At 46.6% G+C, this 16751-nt stretch overlaps 10 protein-coding genes across 10 annotated transcripts; 5 read left to right on the top strand and 5 right to left on the bottom strand.

Annotated features, from left to right (window-relative positions):
- Nucleotides 1-47: 47 nt before the first annotated feature.
- TRUGW13939_08934 (uncharacterized protein) lies at nt 48-1736 on the bottom strand (the record flags this gene model as incomplete). The annotated part of the gene is made up of 4 exons (XM_035492059.1): nt 48-350; nt 406-557; nt 611-1557; nt 1615-1736. 4 exons carry the CDS (start codon nt 1734-1736, stop codon nt 48-50), a joined length of 1524 nt encoding a protein of 507 aa, XP_035347952.1.
- A 960-nt stretch (nt 1737-2696) lies between these two features.
- On the top strand, nt 2697-3386 carry TRUGW13939_08933 (uncharacterized protein; the record flags this gene model as incomplete). The annotated part of the gene is made up of 5 exons (XM_035492058.1): nt 2697-2946; nt 3008-3069; nt 3123-3138; nt 3198-3255; nt 3320-3386. The coding sequence occupies 5 exons, from the start codon at nt 2697-2699 to the stop codon at nt 3384-3386; spliced, it is 453 nt and encodes a 150-aa protein (XP_035347951.1).
- A 687-nt stretch (nt 3387-4073) lies between these two features.
- On the top strand, nt 4074-4820 carry TRUGW13939_08932 (uncharacterized protein; the record flags this gene model as incomplete). The annotated part of the gene is made up of 3 exons (XM_035492057.1): nt 4074-4262; nt 4325-4733; nt 4798-4820. 3 exons carry the CDS (start codon nt 4074-4076, stop codon nt 4818-4820), a joined length of 621 nt encoding a protein of 206 aa, XP_035347950.1.
- Nucleotides 4821-5067: 247 nt separating this feature from the next.
- Nucleotides 5068-6138, bottom strand: TRUGW13939_08931 (uncharacterized protein; the record flags this gene model as incomplete). The annotated part of the gene is made up of 2 exons (XM_035492056.1): nt 5068-5913; nt 5965-6138. 2 exons carry the CDS (start codon nt 6136-6138, stop codon nt 5068-5070), a joined length of 1020 nt encoding a protein of 339 aa, XP_035347949.1.
- A 685-nt stretch (nt 6139-6823) lies between these two features.
- Nucleotides 6824-7810, top strand: TRUGW13939_08930 (uncharacterized protein; the record flags this gene model as incomplete). The annotated part of the gene is made up of 3 exons (XM_035492055.1): nt 6824-6958; nt 7027-7151; nt 7216-7810. The coding sequence occupies 3 exons, from the start codon at nt 6824-6826 to the stop codon at nt 7808-7810; spliced, it is 855 nt and encodes a 284-aa protein (XP_035347948.1).
- A 303-nt stretch (nt 7811-8113) lies between these two features.
- Nucleotides 8114-8822, bottom strand: TRUGW13939_08929 (uncharacterized protein; the record flags this gene model as incomplete). Its single annotated transcript, XM_035492054.1, has 5 exons — nt 8114-8215; nt 8274-8504; nt 8575-8604; nt 8666-8705; nt 8788-8822. 5 exons carry the CDS (start codon nt 8820-8822, stop codon nt 8114-8116), a joined length of 438 nt encoding a protein of 145 aa, XP_035347947.1.
- Nucleotides 8823-9198: 376 nt separating this feature from the next.
- On the top strand, nt 9199-9970 carry TRUGW13939_08928 (uncharacterized protein; the record flags this gene model as incomplete). The annotated part of the gene is made up of 3 exons (XM_035492053.1): nt 9199-9738; nt 9800-9847; nt 9902-9970. 3 exons carry the CDS (start codon nt 9199-9201, stop codon nt 9968-9970), a joined length of 657 nt encoding a protein of 218 aa, XP_035347946.1.
- Nucleotides 9971-10216: 246 nt separating this feature from the next.
- TRUGW13939_08927 (uncharacterized protein) lies at nt 10217-14698 on the bottom strand (the record flags this gene model as incomplete). Its single annotated transcript, XM_035492052.1, has 15 exons — nt 10217-11383; nt 11793-11858; nt 11911-11990; nt 12076-12104; nt 12154-12287; nt 12340-12393; nt 12450-12581; nt 12630-12666; nt 12772-12785; nt 12838-12923; nt 12986-13733; nt 13780-13995; nt 14062-14413; nt 14470-14601; nt 14658-14698. The coding sequence occupies 15 exons, from the start codon at nt 14696-14698 to the stop codon at nt 10217-10219; spliced, it is 3288 nt and encodes a 1095-aa protein (XP_035347945.1).
- A 411-nt stretch (nt 14699-15109) lies between these two features.
- On the bottom strand, nt 15110-15561 carry TRUGW13939_08926 (uncharacterized protein; the record flags this gene model as incomplete). Its single annotated transcript, XM_035492051.1, has 2 exons — nt 15110-15284; nt 15338-15561. 2 exons carry the CDS (start codon nt 15559-15561, stop codon nt 15110-15112), a joined length of 399 nt encoding a protein of 132 aa, XP_035347944.1.
- A 256-nt stretch (nt 15562-15817) lies between these two features.
- TRUGW13939_08925 (uncharacterized protein) lies at nt 15818-16630 on the top strand (the record flags this gene model as incomplete). The annotated part of the gene is made up of 1 exon (XM_035492050.1): nt 15818-16630. One exon carries the CDS (start codon nt 15818-15820, stop codon nt 16628-16630), a length of 813 nt encoding a protein of 270 aa, XP_035347943.1.
- Between the last annotated feature and the right edge of the window lie 121 nt (nt 16631-16751).

Raw genomic sequence — 16751 nt, 5'->3', positions numbered from 1 at the left:
CATATGGAAGGATGGAATGCAGTATCAGAAAGGAATCACCCAAGTAGTTAAACCTGTCTCTTCAAAACCCCAACTTTCACTTTTCCCTTGGATAATCTAAAACCCCAGATTAGTAGAGTCAGACTAACATCGACGAAATCAAACACCAGCGCGCCTCCAAAAATAATTGCGTAAATTGTCCAAGACTTTGACGGTGTGAATGACATTTTGGTGACTACAATAGCCCAGGGTAGCATCCAAAGAAAATTTGAGCCCAAGGCTTGGTATAAATACCACCGTGGAGATGCGGCAAGGAGAATGGCGGCAAGTTGGTAGTTTAGCGCATAAAAAATGTATGTCCAGTCGATAGCCTTATGAATGAAGGATTAGTTCAGTCTGTAATTATCAAGAGCCATTGTATCCTACCTTCCACATCATTTGCGTAATTTCAGCAACCGCTTCAGAGTTGGACAAGAAATACGCAAAAGACTGAATGCCACGGGTAGAAAGTACGATACAGAGAATGACTTCGATGATCAATACCACAAAGCAAGATATGAGAGCAGGACGTATTATACCTAAGACACAGTAGATTAGTTTGAACATTCTCATGCCTATGACCATCACTTACTAAATATCTCAGCTTTGGATGCCGTAGGTCGCCGCAGATTCACTCCAACATGCGCTCTCCATTTCCCCCAATTATGCCCAACAAACGTCAGAGTTGATGCCTCAAAAGCTTGTACAGGAACCATGACGAGACCCCATCTAATAGTGGTAAAAACCCCCCAAGCTGTGGCATAGTTGTCTCCAAGAAGTATTATCCGACTGACAATCCAGAGATAAATAGCATTGCGAATGACAGATTCGGTAAAAGTGTAACTGCTAGGTCGCGCAAGAGTCTTCAAAGCCGTCAAACTTAACGTTGCAGTCTGCTCTTGTGATTGTCTCCGCAGTTTAAAACTGATGTAGAGGAAATAGAGGAGACCACAAATTGCAGAGCTTAGGTCACAAGCGAGCCGTATCCACGCTTGCGTGTTGACTGTTGGGACGAAAGATCCGACGTGAAACCTCGATATGATCAATAGGTCGAGCATAATATTCACGACAAATTTCATGGAGCTAATCAGCAAGGGTACGTCTGGATGATCTAGTGCTCTTGTACAGGATGATACGACAGTTTCCATAGCAGAAGAGAGTGCTTCAACAGATGAAATGCGCACGTAGGTCAACGAGCTCTGCCGAACCTGTTCCGGCACAAATGCCGCTGCAAGTTTATCCGAAGAAGCAAGAAATAGTACCATCATTAGCGCTCCCAAGGCAATTTGGACGACTATCATAGTATACGATAAAGTTAGTCGAGATGAGGTCGTGCGAGTTGACTTGTCTCCAATGATTAACCAAGCGGACCTAGGCAAACCATCGTTCAGAACTTGGGCAATGACTCCAATATAAGTGTACACATCAGTGGTGACAACTTGGCTTGAATCTATATTAGCAACCCATAACTTGCTCAGGGTGCTATATAGGGCTAGAAGGAGGAAAGCACAAAAATTGAAAACGACGGAGCCGGGGAATCTGTATATAAACTCAGTAAAATATCATGTTTTTTTGTAAGGAAATGGCTATTTTTACCCTTCACGACTCCAAAGCTGACGGTGTACTTGGTGTTCATCAGGTCCCCGGATGTCGTTCTCGCGGCCTTCGTTGATATCGGTAGCCCGCGCCCTGGTGCTAATCTTGGGGGAAGGCGACATGGTCGAATCCCTATCCGATAGGATATAATCCGTCCTTTACTGAAATAATTTAAGAGTATGAAATTCGACAAACAGAAATGAAAATACTCTCTCTGTTCGTATCTGCGGGGTCACAAATCATGCAGTCAATTAAGCCAAATCGGGTAAGAATATGCTAAGACTTTTTATCATCAACCAATGAAACATAGCTGGAATATTTCAATGCAGGCACTTTACTGAGGGAGAAAAAATCAAATTGCGTCCAAAAGAAACAGGTTGGATTGTTTTCGAGGTGGTGTAATGGCAAACGCGCGCTTCAACCATTGACCGCCAAACTCTAAAAACGATATAGGCGTCATGCACCGCCATTTTCCGCCTCAGTTCACCGCCTTGATAATTAATTGTTGTAGGTTTACGTTTGTTCTTAAGGCTTCAAGATCCTTCGGTAGTAAATACCGAAGCCCACCTCTCACGCTATCTTGTCTTCGTGAGAATCAGCAACGCATTCTACATCATTCGAAAGAGAGCAAGCATACCTTCTAGATTCAATATGAAGTCACGGAAGCTTTCCTTCATTCTACATATAGCATCTTATTCTTCTGATAGTATCGGCCATTTCGCTTGTCTAAAAATAGGCATTCTGAGACCGGGGTATATAATGCGCGGTCCTTATTGGCCAGTCTGGCATTGTCTCCCCCACCACCAGCCTCCGGAGGTCAACAACATCAATACTTGATGCTCCATGCTTGAATTTCGTCAACCCTTTTGCAGTATTAAAGTATATTTTTTATAAGCTACTTTTTTATCTCCAGTGTCTTTTCCAACTGATTCAATGCTGCGTGTTAATCCACACCAAGTTCCAGGCTGAAACATTCAACACAGGCAACAGTATTCCGTCTCATCTATCCTCACTGATAAAAGCACCGCTTTCTGCTTTCCAGCAGATTTCATGGCATAGTTTTATCGAGGAAAATATTAACAATGGCGGAATCAGATAATATAAACGATGAGACATGCGTCAGTCCACATACAGACCCGTCTGCCAAGAATCTCATGGACCTGCCAACAGAGCTCCATATCCACATTTCTTCTTTTCTATCGTATCCCGATGCACTCGCTCTGAAGCATACGAGTCGCCTTTTTTACTTGGTTGTTGACACGGGTGTAGAGCTCAAGATCGACTGGCTAGTTGAGCGCTTCGAACGCAAACTCGAGTGTCCCATGGAAAAATGTTCGTTTCGCACAGACGCCTCGTTTTGTAATTGGCGAATCAAAAGGATTATGGATCGAAGGCGGAGGCATCTTGAGTGTCGACGTGGCAAAGGAGGCTGTTTTGTCGTCGATGGGGAAAGCTGTACGAAGGATGTCATGCCAATTTGGCTGAAAATGGAGCTAAAAGGATGGAAGATATGGAGGAACGAAGGTAAATTGATTTACTCCACGTTCAAATGTTCTTTTTAAGTGCTGACGTCCACTCTTTAGTTTTGATTTTCGGAGCCCTGTTTATCTTCTGGACCTTGCTCTGGAGCATCTTTACGAGGTGCGTTAAACAATATTATTTTTGATCAAATCTCATATATTCTCTTAGCTGACATATTCTACAGAGTCCTACTCAATAAGCATGCTGATTCTCCGTCGTTATTAAACCCATTCTATTTATCTTGGTTATGAAGTTGATTTGTGATTCCAAACCAACACTGAAACATTGAAGTTCCGGGTCTTATACGATCTTGCGACATGAACATGGCTGGCCCTTGTTTAGCATTAATATACCACCTATCTACGCATAATATGAATCTATGAATCCACGCAATTCTATAATTCCCTATTGAAATCAAGCAAACTATGAAGTTAAAGCAGTCACCCCAGGCCTAAGCCCCATAATCCCAACGCTCAGACGAGTTCATATGTTCGTGCACAATAAAAAATTCACCTGAAAACATTGAAAAGGCCAACTAATGAGGCAGGGCAATGATTACCGGATTCGGGTTGTAGGGTTGTGCCAAGACTGTAGATATCCGGCCATTTACGTCATGGCGACGACAGGCTCGATGTTGTTAAATTTCATGATTACGGAGAGAACTGGAGTACATTAGATTCTTCATTGGTCTAGCTTTCCCCATCGCTGATGTGTTCGAGTTAATCAAGAACATTGTTGGTTCTGAATACGTCATTGTATTGATAGGTACACGGCAACATTTGAAGTATATATGGTTGACCCCAGAACTCAACTTCTAAAAACAATTTTCACTTCAACATCTGAGCATTTTGAATACTAAGTATATTATACAAGTTAAAATTTGCTGTTTAATTTGATCTATATTTGAGACCATTGAATCACATCAAAACAAACCAAAAATGTCTTCCTCCACCTCCGTCAGCTCGGTCGACCCTTACAAGGCCAAGAATATTGAACCGAACGTACAACTCAAAGACAAAATCGAGGATCTTGTCAAGTTCATTAAAGATACCAAATATGGTATGCTGACCACCATGGCATCGGACAGTGAGCTGCTCACGTCGCGGGCGATGGCGCTGGCCGGAACGGTGAATAATTTCCCAAATCTTGTAGCTATTTCATTACTAACGCAAATTTGCTCAAATAACAGGAAAATGGCGGAGCTGATCTCATCTTCCACACAAACCTTCTCTCAGGAAAAACAATGGATCTCACCGTGCACCCCAAGGAAACAAACATGTCGTTCCTCGACGTCCTAAGCGGCGGATGGGCATCCATCTCCGGAACAGCTACCATTTTGGCAGGCAGAGAGATCATTGAAAAATTCTATTCTCCGGCTCTGAAAGTATGGCTGGGTGATTTGGGCGACGGCGTCCACGACGGCAGCCCTTCCGATCCTCGAATCGGCGTGATCAAGGTTGAAGCTAAATCGGTAGTCCATGTGTTGCCACGCAAAGGCTTGGTCGGAAGGGCAGTGGATGCCGGCAAGGCGATTGCAAAGGGGGATGTCCCTCCGATTAATAAGATTCGAGAGCTAAGCACTGAGGAGCTCGCCAATTGTGAGTCTTTTTTTTTTTTTTCACTCTCTTCCCCTTTTTGTTGTGGCTAACCAAGATATTATAGGGCGGCAAAGCCATAAGGAATAATTCGATGAGTTTAGTTAAATGTTGAATCATAAACAATCAATAGTTCATTTCTCATCGTGTATCATAGTTAACAAGTATCATTCCCTTTCCTGGGGGGTATCTCAATCGATTTCGCTAGTTGAAAGAAACCTCAAAGTACGCCGTCCTAATCCTGTGCGCCGTGTGCATAAACAAATGCATGCCATGGGGAGAGATCAAACCTGTAACTTATTAGCCCCGAATATGCTACGTGGTAGAATTGAATAAACTATACCAAACGAAGAGGGAAGCGCGGAGGTACGCGGCCATCGTGAAGCAACATCGCCACGGCCTTCTGCGGAGTTGCCTGCAGTTTACGAAACGCTTCGCGGATATGTCGTGGTTCGATTGGCGTACGACCTTCCTCTGGAGGATCGAAAAGCCCAGTTTCACGCTTGCGTTTTTTCGGGTTCTCTCCATCACCATTCTCGGCAATTCCACGACCTTTCTTCTCTCGATCTTCGCGTTCCTTGACTTTCAGAGCCTCCTCAGTCAGAGTCTGGACGATTTCAAAGGTGAGAAAGCCAAGAATGTCGACAATGTCGTCGTTAGGCTTCGACTCGGTGACAATTCCAAAACCAGCCCATTCGCGGAATCTCTTTCCCTTGCGAAAGGTAAAAGATGCTTGGCGGCAATCAGACCAAAAGACGTATTCCTCTCTAGTCATGTTCTTGGTGCGTTCGTCCGCAGTGGCGAGGCGCTGAAGGGTAGCGTAATTCTGTTCTTCCTCCTCTTCATCTTCCTCGTCTTCCCGTTCAGGCACTTGAACAGAGTAGAAGCTGTTGATATCCCAGGGAAGACCGACTTTGGCACGTTTGTTCTTGGGCTTGGCCGCGACATCCTGAGGTCCAGCCACCCCAGCACCTGCCAAAGGATCGTCTCCTGCCGCAAAGTCGGCCGCGTCTGCCCCAGCTTTATCGTCCGAGTCCTTCACGTTTTTGCGAACATCTTTCCACGACAGAAATGTTCGGAGACGAGAGACCTTCGCCTTGTCGTGGCGAATCAGGAAAATAAGGTCGTCAGTCGAGATCGCACGATTTCCACGGCGGGTAGCTAGGGCGGTGCTGCGGCTTAGCTGTGATATTGTTAGCTGTGTGCCTTTAGTCATTTGTTCGCAGACCCATACCATTTCGATAACTTGTTGGCGTACGATATCCTCAATCAGGGTGGTAGTCTCTTGGGATGGCTCCGCAGTTTCGCCAGAGACAAACATCATCTGCGCAAATCCAGCTCTTAGTTCTAATTCTGAAAGCTTCCATAGTGGGGAACTGGTTTTCTTTTTCTTCTTATTCCTCATCATTGATGCAGTCATCGTGCCAGTCCATGTAGAGATAAAGAGGGGGATAGAATGAAAGGTGATAGGAACAATAAGTAAATAGCAATGTCATAATAACAGTAGAAAGAGAGAGTGTTTTCAAATAGGCAGATGTCCTAGCTCTCCGTGCCTGTTGCATGCCACTATTACCGACAGGGGACGCACGACAGTTCCCACCAGGAGGGTGATCCCCACCATGGTAATAATTCACACAGGAAGGATCAAGGATGCTTCAACAGTGCTCTATATCCCAGGGGCATCGGTATACTGGTGGAGGGAACGAACGACATAGGAAAGAGTCAGGCATACCTGCTGGATTTCTTGCCGGTATTTAGGTGCGCGTTCTCCGGCCATGATGGCGACTTTCTGGTGTTTGCCAGATGATAGAATTGCTATTGCATTCGACTGTACAATAAAAAGCAATGACCTATATAGCTTGGCTGGCGCGAGAAAGCAGATCACTGGCTGCAGATGGCCTGATGGGTTCGACCGCAGTTGGAGTAAGCGCAGAGCTGAGTGGGCCTCGGGACAGCAGCGTCGATTGAATGCGCCGGACAATCTTTCTTCCGCACAGTGTTCTATCTCCGATAAATTTTGGCGGGGGCGGGGATCATTGCGAAAAACGCGACACTTGATATAAACACGAGCATTTCTCAATTGTACGATCGCCATGCTCTACCTCGTGGGTTTGGGTCTCGCAGACGAGAAGGACATCACTGTGCGGGGTCTAGAAGTGGTGAAAAGTGCCTCAAGAGTCTACCTCGAAGCATACACGAGCATACTTCTCGTTGACAAGGAAAAGCTAGTGCGTGGTATTCTGTGATCCCACTCTGCAGGCCACTGGCTGACTGTTTGGCTGTGATCAATTAGTAGGAAGCTTTTTATGGTCGCCCCGTGATTGTTGCAGATCGCGAACTCGTTGAGACCGGTAGTGATGATATCCTCGAAGGTGCCAAGGACGTTGATGTCGCTTTCCTCGTTGTTGGAGATCCTTTTGGGTATGTTTATTACTATAATTCTATATTCACCCGACGATAAACTGACCCTGCCTCCCATCTCTAGCGCAACCACACATACAGATCTAGTCCTGCGGGCTCGCGAGCTTGGTATCCAAACGAAGAGCATTCCTAATGCATCGATCATGTCGGCTATCGGCTGCACCGGCCTACAACTATACAATTTCGGTCAGACAGTGAGCATGGTGTTTTTCACCGAGAATTGGAAGCCGTCCTCATACTACGACCGTGTGAAGGAGAATACAAGCTTGGGTCTACACACGCTTGTGTTATTAGACATCAAAGTCAAAGAACAGTCACTTGAGAACATGGCTCGTGGAAGGAAAATTTACGAACCACCACGATATATGACCGTCGCACAGTGTGCCAGCCAAATGTTAGAGACCGAAGAGGAGCGACAAGAAAGGGTCTACGGGCCGGACAGCCTTGCGATTGGCGCTGCGCGAGTTGGGGCGCCGGATCAGAAGCTCGTCGCTGGAACTCTAAAGGAGCTCGCAGAAGTCGATATGGGGGAGCCCCTCCACAGTTTAGTGCTGCTCGGTAAAAGGGCGCACGATCTGGAGAAGGACTACATTCAGCAATTTGCCGTGAACGACGACACGTTCAATACGTCTTGGAAAAAAGGCTACGGTTCTACCTGAACATGAATTGATGTATAATCGGTTCTTAGGCGTGTGCTATTACTGGAAAAAATATGAAGTGCTTCTGAACTGGGTCCCGAAATGGGACATTTCAATTTCCTGACTACATTTTCAAAAGTATCACTCGAGATCAAAGAATAAATTCACATTCCTAGAATCAATAATATATACCCCACTCCAGACTCCAGTAATGCCGCATAATATATATAAGAAACATCACATGCATGGTCTCAATGACCCGGTATAATATTCCCTCCCGTGAATTGCCCTTCCGTGGGCTTGAAACAAACTAGGTGTTTTCCCTTACTCTAGTTTATCGAGATGTTCAAGTCTCGTGAGAACGACCTGTTTACTCGTTTCTTCGATTTCGCCGGCTAGGAAGACTTCGTCGAGAATCGCATAAACCTATCCACCGCTTTAGCCACGAGTCCCAAGCCGGCTCGGAATCCTGTGGTCATCATACCTTGTAGAAGTTGAACACCAGGTCCAACTCACAAACATTTCCAAAGAACTGGTCGAGTACTTCGACAAAGAAATGGATCGCCTCCAGATACGCTAGCTCGCTATCGTTCGCATCCACACAAACGCAGAAAAAGAGACCGGCATATCGACGGTACACAATCTTGGTGCTACGCTTGAACTCGACGAAATTGGATTGATACTTCTGATCCCGGGGGGCGACGAGGCGGTGGACCTAAAGTTTCCGCATGGTAGGTGAGTATTTGGCCGGCGTCCACGAGCGGGTGTCGAGATGAGGAACTAACCTCGCCCTTTAATTTCACTTTTTCATCGTCCTAGCAGAGTATTAGTCCTCCAGTGTCGCGGTATGCCAAGTCACAGGGGAAAAAGACTCACGCTATACGGCGAATACCACTTGGCCAGGCGTGTTTTACCCCTGTTCAACGGCAACGATCAATTAGCAAGCATTCGAGCTAGCTTCAAGCAAGGAAGTCCGGATGAGGGTGGGTGGCACGCACTGGCGATTTTGTATGAGAATAAATGAGAGGACCATTTTGTCGGGCTGTATAGTAGAAAGAAGGAAGTCTCACGATCCCTCAACCATGGGCATTTTATCGAATTGTGGCGAGCGTCGCTGTCCACAAGCATGTGCCGCAATGGCCCCCGGGAAAGCGACGCCGGCCGGAACAATACTGCCAGCAGTTGCCGCCTGCCCACACAGCCAGCCAATGGCTTCAGCTCACGGGCAAAGTGGATACGAGCTTCACTTGACAGGTGACAGAACAGACCTTCGTTTCTGCATTGCTCGTACAACCATGGCATACCTTAGGCCCGACCTGACGCTTAGTCCCTGAGGCCACTCCTGACAGTGCTGCTCGAGCTCTCTTGCCCGCTGCTTTTGTACACCCTATATACAGAACTAAACTACAATGCCTGTCTACAAAATACATGGGTTCCAGTGGCCCCGAGGCGGCGTGCCCAGCGTACGAGTTTTTATCGTTCTAGAAAACCTCGACGACGCTGCAGCAGAGTACATCCAGCAAAAGAAGACATCCAATCTCATTCTAGATGCGCTGAAAAAGAACCATCCCGTGGCCACTGGCCACTTGCCGGATCTGCAATTGATCGAGCAATACGACCCCTTGGACACGACCGAAGCGGCTGTGAGCCAGCCTTATGCATTTGTTGCAGACCGCGTTACCCTCTTGCCCGAACACACGAGGCCAAGACGTGGCCTCAGTGTGAGCATTGATCAACATCAACTAGACGAAACGATCTCGCCGGAAGCGCGAGATTCTCTCGCTGAGATCAGAGATGCCATTGCTCCTGGACAGCAAATTGGCTGGTGGATTGTGTACAATGGTGATCCCGAAAGGTACTTTCCTGAAATAGACGACGATGATATTAGCTATGACGGTGCGAGTGTTTTGAGCTCGGAGAACGGCCACTCGTCGGTTTCGGATTTTCGGGTAGGTGAACTTTTTTTTTCCCCTTCAATACTACTATGTAGCGTCTCGCTGACTAGTACAGTCCGAATCTCAACCTGATTTTAAGCAGCCACCTGTTCCTGACATCCCGGTATGACTAATACCCCTGTACTAACTGCCAGGAAAACAAAGCTAACTACTATAGCCCCAATCTCCTACTATCACTGGACCAGGCTTGAAAAAGAAGAGATCTTTTTGGAAGCGACGAGCGTGACCATTTTTGATTTTGCGGGATCAACTACGTCGTGATGGTTTAATGCGATGAAGACGAATCATGATTGTCCTTTGAGCTTTGGTTGGGTTAACGACTAGACCTGATGACTTTTATCTCATGATCATTTAACTGAGCTTGTTTAATTGGGCTTTACTTCAATGTCTTTGAGGGCATATTGCAGTACATTAAGCTTATATAGTCCGTTCACAATGAAAAATGGATTATAACAAGAGGTGTAGTCTCATATCATCGTTTTAAGGCAGCGAACCTTTTTGACAGCTCGTCTACATCCGGTATCCCTTTGCTATCTTTCCTTTGTAGGCCACCCCCCGGTCTCTCTTCGCCTGCAATATTCCCCTTTTCCCCAGGTATTCTCACCCTAGGCTCGGGATTATCGCTACGAGGACCCGGTTTCGCAACACTGACCGGACTCTTGCCGGTGACATCGTGCGTGCCAATATCTTTCGGCGGCGTGGCGCGTGAGAGCTCATCTGCTTCAGAACCTAGACGCATATCGGGAAGGTTTTTCCGTGGAGTTTGTGGTCCTGGGGCGTTTCCTATGTCCCCAGATTCTGGAGGTGGTGGTGGTGATGACGATGGCGCTGGCTGATCCTCTTCTTCCTGCATAAGCTCCGGAATGTCACCTTCTATTTCCTGGTTCGCCGGCCAAACAACTCCATATGCATTTGCGATTTCCCGCAAATAGCTCTCAACTAGCTCCTCCGAAGGGGGCTTCACGCGAAGCCGTTTAACTAGTCGATCCGGGAGTTTGACACCAGCTTTGTTCTCCTGCGCAAGTGTCGCAAACTCCTTGCCCCAGCGTTCCATCAATAATGTGCGCAGGGTTGTCAATTCTTTAACTTCACGCGGAAACCTAGGACAGGAGTAGAATATGGCCGCTGCAGCCTCGTCAATGGCCGGGTTGATATAGCAGTTTTCTTCATCGAATTGGTCACTTTCGTCGCCAGTAGACTCTAGCTGATGCTTTATTTGTGGTTTTTCGGGGGTCTTCGTCGCAGTCGTGCGTGAACTACTAAACCATCCAAATCCTCTACCTCCCCCTCCATCTTTATGCTCAGCGGGTCCTCCTGTCTTTGCTCCCGCTTCGAACAGTTGTTTTGCCTCTTCTTTTGCTTTATTACGTGCCTGTACACCTTTGTCGGAGAAGGCGATTTGATCGAGGACCGCAGCGCGGGCAAGTAGCAATTCGCAATACAGCTCGACAATCTCCATCACCTCAACGCCGATGTCAGTTGCGATGACATTTTCGACTCGGATGCGCGCTGACGCATCACGGCCATTGTCGAGGAGTTGCGCGAGTTCTCGGCGCTGGGCGACTGAGGACGCGTTGTCCTTTTTCTGAAGGAGTCGGAGGCGAGGTATGAGTAACCGGAGGGTTGATTGCAGCTTTGCCTGTAGAATAGTTTCAGTGCTTGGATCATGAAATCATTAGGCAACAGTACTATTGTTGGCAAAGGATACGCGGGGTAAATTTGGATAATACAGAGGTTTTATGGACGTAAAAGTAGGAAGCAAAAAGAAAAAGAGGCCTTACAGTTTGGGGAGTGGGTGGCATTTTCCCCTTTCTTATATTTATAATCAAGAGAATAGCGCAGTGACATGGAAAGGTGGTTGCGTGAAGCTCAAGGGCTGGAGATGTCCTGCCCCACGTGGAGACGTTGACGTCGTTATCAACCATACTAGTCTAATTATGGAATAGCGTTTTCTTTTTCCCAAAGAGGCAATGGATAGATTCTAATAGCAACGTCTATATAGAAGAACTGATCTAGTGTTTTTGTTTTTTGGCTTCCAGCTTTTCCACCTCCTTATCAATCTTTTTGAATCCCCAGTTCTGCCAGAACGACGGATACAAGAAAGGTCGCAGGTCCTAGTTTAACTCCGTTAGCATTCGGGAAAAATCAATGGGGATAGCTACATACGAATCTGTTGTCCTCTGGAGAATAGTCATTGAAATGAATAGACGGGGTAAGCACGGTGAGCTTATGTCTATTGATCGCGTCTGTAACATCAGTCGTTAGCAACAAGACCTGGAGGAATAGCCGCGAAGCCATGGAGAAGGGAAACTTCAAAAAGTGCCGACGTACAGTAATGGAAGAAGCGTTTGACTTTGTCACTACACAGTTGTCAATTATATATTCAATCGTATCATGTGTCCAACTTACGCAATTTGGCGGGGTTCGAGAACAGGCCCTCCGTCGCCGGGTTGACGTGCCCGTTCGTTGCCCCATTCATGGACGAGCTTTTGGAACATGCCGTACGGACCTAGTTTGTTGACTTTTCGTAGACGACCAAATGTCTTGTATTTGTGAGTAACTAAAAAATTCTGCTTGAGCAGGGGTAAAACTCACGGTTAGCTCATCATAGGTCATTCCCATGTCGACTTCATCGGACTGAACATATGTCTGTTTTCTGTCAGCAATGTTTTTTTCCCTAGCCTATTCTCCTCTTATGTACTCACCTCCGTTATGGGCTCGAGTTCGGCAGTTGGTACTGCGGTCAAAAATTCCTGCAGACAAGGAATGTCGAATTCTTTCTCGGCCCAGGCAATAAATCGTTTCAGATCAGATTTGTCGATGCTTCCGATTGGATTCTTTCAAATGTCAGCAGAATATCAATAGCTGGTGGGTATGGACCATACTATGTCGGCACTGGAGCAGTCGTATTTTGTAAGGTATCTGATAATGAGAAATCATCAGCCTATATACCGGGAAAAAAAATTCATTGATGTGACGAAGCATCGCCACCAACAAATAGCATATGTAATATTTCGTGATACGCACCCTCGCAAGGATTCCTAATGTCAACGTCAGTAAAGAAAGATTTAACAGGCATTGTATACAACTTACACCAACGTTAGCCGATCCAAGTACCAGCAAACTGCCACCCCCTGGACGCTCTCGAGTCGTCGGTAGGATCTGGGCAAACTCATATGCTATAGAAAGTCAATACACCATTCGGGAAACATATTTTGATTCCAAGACAACAACAACATACCTGTCACCATCCTGGATCGTGCCTGAATGTTCTGCAGCATCAAATTTTCGGCTGCAGTTCCTCCCTCGACTTTGAATTTGGGATCAAATTTCAAAGTGCTCTTGACAAGGTTTTTCTGCGCCTCGTATACCTCATCAATGTCGAGATTCACGTGGTAGCTTCCAATAGCCTCCGAAAGATCTCTTGCTCGCTGCCGGGTTTCCTTTGAAGACTGCTTGGACATTCCCATGTATACCGTGTGGAATATTTGATTGCAAAGCTCCTGTGGGGTTTCTGGCAGTTTGTCGGTATATTTGGCAATCCGCTTGACGTCTTCAATGACTTGAGCGTTTCCAGCTTTTACCGCTTCTATGACAAGTCGGCACATGGAGAAAACGATCGTCGCCGTTGCACAAGAGTCTATCCCGCCTGAGAGGGGGACCAAGTACCCAGCAACTCCACATCTTCTGAGATAATCCCAAAGATAGCACCCCGAACATAGAGCAATCTCCTCTTCGGGGCTGTGGTACCGAGGGGTAAGTGGAATACTAGGGGTCATGCTGAGGTCCAAGTCCATCTCAGGGGGGCTCAATTCGAAGACGGTCTGAATACGCTCGTATTTGTATTTCGAGTTGGCGGCCTGGAAACCCCTGGCCATGGAGCAGCGATATGCACGGACTTCTTCAAGATCGACCGTTGCCGTCACAACCTCGACATCGTTCAAGCTAAATTGAGATCCTTGGGCAACTACCTCACCATTTAAAACAACCTGAATCATTAGAACAAGATGTTAAAGCGCTAGAAAACTCGCTTACCATGGCACATCCATCATAGTATAGGCGGTCACCATCACATCCTTGTTGGTTTGCATATAGGTAGATGCCACCATTTTTTCTAGTTCCCTCGGTGATAAGCTGCAGCCGAGTATTAAGCTTGCGCAAAGTAAAGTGAGAACCGCTGCTGTTGGTTATCACCTCCACTCCATCAAGGCTCATGTGCGTGTGAGGGCTGTCAGGAGTAAAGAGTTCTTCCTGCTGTTTGTGAGTATCATCAAAAAAGAAAAGGAATGAAGCCTTTAAGGGCAAAGATATACATACACATGTTTCGGCACCAATGCATGTGTCTGGTGTAGACACCACTGCGTCGCCAAAAGTAACATGCGTAGCGCCTTGCAGAGTCTGAATGCGTCTTGGAAGATGGTACTGCTCAGAGACTCGTGGCTGGCACCAAGGAGTGAAATGTCGCATTTCCCTGTAGTTTCCGTCGTTTGCGAGGTACATTTTCGGCCTGATGAGGAGGATTTTGCCATCCAAGCAGATCACACGACAGTTGTATCGGACATTTCTGTGCTGAACTGGCATTCCAATGTCCAAAAGAATATCACGGCAGGACTCATCCGTCAAGATCCTTTCCAGCATTTCCCAACATGCAAGAAATAAATCTTGTTCACTAAAACAGTTAGTCCTAGTTATATCCCAGAACTCGGATGTCGTGGGTGGGAATACAGGAGATGATCAAGACAGCCATATCCGCAAATTTCCAGCTCAGGGCCCACGCGTAGCCGTGCCCCTGCTGCTTTTGCCCGGTGAATACTTTCTATGATGCGCTTTGTATTTCCCTCAAAGTCTAGCGCCCACCTGTTCTTCGGTTAATGCAAACGCTTCTGTGGAAGGAGATGTGTGGGAATTCTCACTGGTTAAGGTTGCATGTAGCAACCGTCACAAAGTGGCCCATGTTACGGGTGTAATTCAGACACAATATTAGTTTGATAGACCAATCGAAATGTGATGTTTGTGAAACCGGGCGTAATCAGAAGCAGGGAATCGTTGGAGAAAGTTATTCAATTCCGACGATAAGACGTCATGTGATCTGGGTGCGGGGGAGCGTCTCCGCACCTTATCTCAGCAGGAGAAATAAATAAACATTTTTGTCTATATGACATTTGACATGACTTCATTCGATTTTGTAGGAAAATAGGCTGATATATTCATCAACATATACATATATATTGACTCTGCTATAGCTGTTGTTGACGTTCACATAACATACTTTTTTCAATGTTATGGATGACATTTCTCTGTTTAAAAAAGGAGGGGGGAAAAAAGAAAAAGAAAAAGAAATCGAATAAAGTATTGACAAATTTATTCACAAAGAAGCTTGAGACTTGATAAAGGTTGAAAACTGCTTCTTATCAAGAATTTCAACCTCCGATATGCGGCCAACATCCTTCACCCTGCCGTCGACTCGTTCATAGCGGACCAGAGTTGGCACTCCGGAGACTTTCCAATCCGTTCGATAAATGTTTGAGGGGTTCTTCCACCTGTATTTATACTGTCAGTAGATGATATATCTGAGGTGCCCTATTTAACGCACTCATCTCGCTGTCCAACGTCGACAAAGGCCACCTGAGGCGCAGTGTCCCCGGAAAAGGCGGCGGTTAGGTGCGGCAGCGAAGCCCTAACATCAGGGCACCATGGCTGTCCTGTACTCGGGTCGCGCGAGGCCAAAAAGGCAATGAAGAATGCCGAATTGGAGTCAGGAGGCAGAGTGAGAGCGTCCTGAGAGGGGGGCAGTGTGAAATTGGTGATGATCGGCATTTTTGTGTTGTTCTGAACAGCAGGTAGCTAACAAGGGGGAAAAAATAATGAAGCTCTGCTAAAATAAAAACTATCCCAAGCGATAAAACTGGAAAGGTGTCCTTTACCACACGTGTACAGAAGAAGTGAGTGAGTGCTTTTTTGATCTGGTGGGAATATTGCTACCCCACGACTAACTATTAGGTAATGCGGCGCTCTTATCGCGCAATGAAAAGGTCCGGTGATGCCACAGGGATTTAGAAAAAAATCACGGACGATGGAAAATGTGAAGGATGTCGAACTTCGAGATCTTGGCACTTGCTTAATAATATGGCGGAGGTCATCGCGGCCAGCGACGAAACCTCACCCCTGGCCAACGCTCCACCAAGGAACACTATCACCGGACATATGCCACCGCAAGCGAGCTGGCCATCGTTTCGCGGAGGTTGCGAATGTTGTTGAGACACTTCGTCAGCGAGAAAATGCCATGAAGAAACCCGCCCACGGGCTAGAGATGGGCGTCAGATCCGTCTGCCTGCCCCTCGGTGGTCTTATCAATCCATCTAGCATCCCTCCTACCTGCCGTGCCGTCTTCAAAGTGCATACCAGCAATAACATCACTCCGCAGGGTCTGGAGCAGTTCGTTGCCTGGACTGAAACAATCCCACCAAGTGCTGGTATTTTCCTTGAGGGTGTTTTTGAACCTGGAAGTATGTGCATAATTTTGAGCTCAGCATACGCAGTGTACTCGAAGCTTGCCGGAATCAGGGGCTACAGGCTAGTCACTGAAACTTCCGGGCGTAATCTTCTCACTCGCAACAAGCCCGCTGTACCCTATTCACCACCATCGAAGGAGGCTGTACCTTATTCACCGCCATCGAAGGAGAATGCTCCGTTAGCTCAGCCAGTGCTCTTTTCTCCTGGTATGGAACGGAGCAATGAGGATGGGGGGGGGTTTCCCTATGCTACCGTTATTTTGTTTCCTGTTATCCTTTGTCAACCTTCAGGGTGCCTGCCTACGAACCAAATCAGTCCCAATTCGTCACTAGGCGGCTTATCCTGCTTAGAAGTTAGGAGTGCAAATCGCTAATCCCCCTGAATTATTTAGAATTATATGGATTTATGCAATTAGATCAAACTGCCAAGGAAACACCTATATAAACCGATCCAATTGCCATGTAAATTAGAATCCCATGCTCATAGATTTAACC

This window comes from Talaromyces rugulosus, chromosome V, assembly GCF_013368755.1.
Source record: "Talaromyces rugulosus chromosome V, complete sequence".
NCBI lineage: Eukaryota > Fungi > Ascomycota > Eurotiomycetes > Eurotiales > Trichocomaceae > Talaromyces > Talaromyces rugulosus.
The sequence above is the reverse complement of the archived record's forward strand: the minus strand, read 5'-3'. Positions and strand labels throughout refer to the sequence as shown.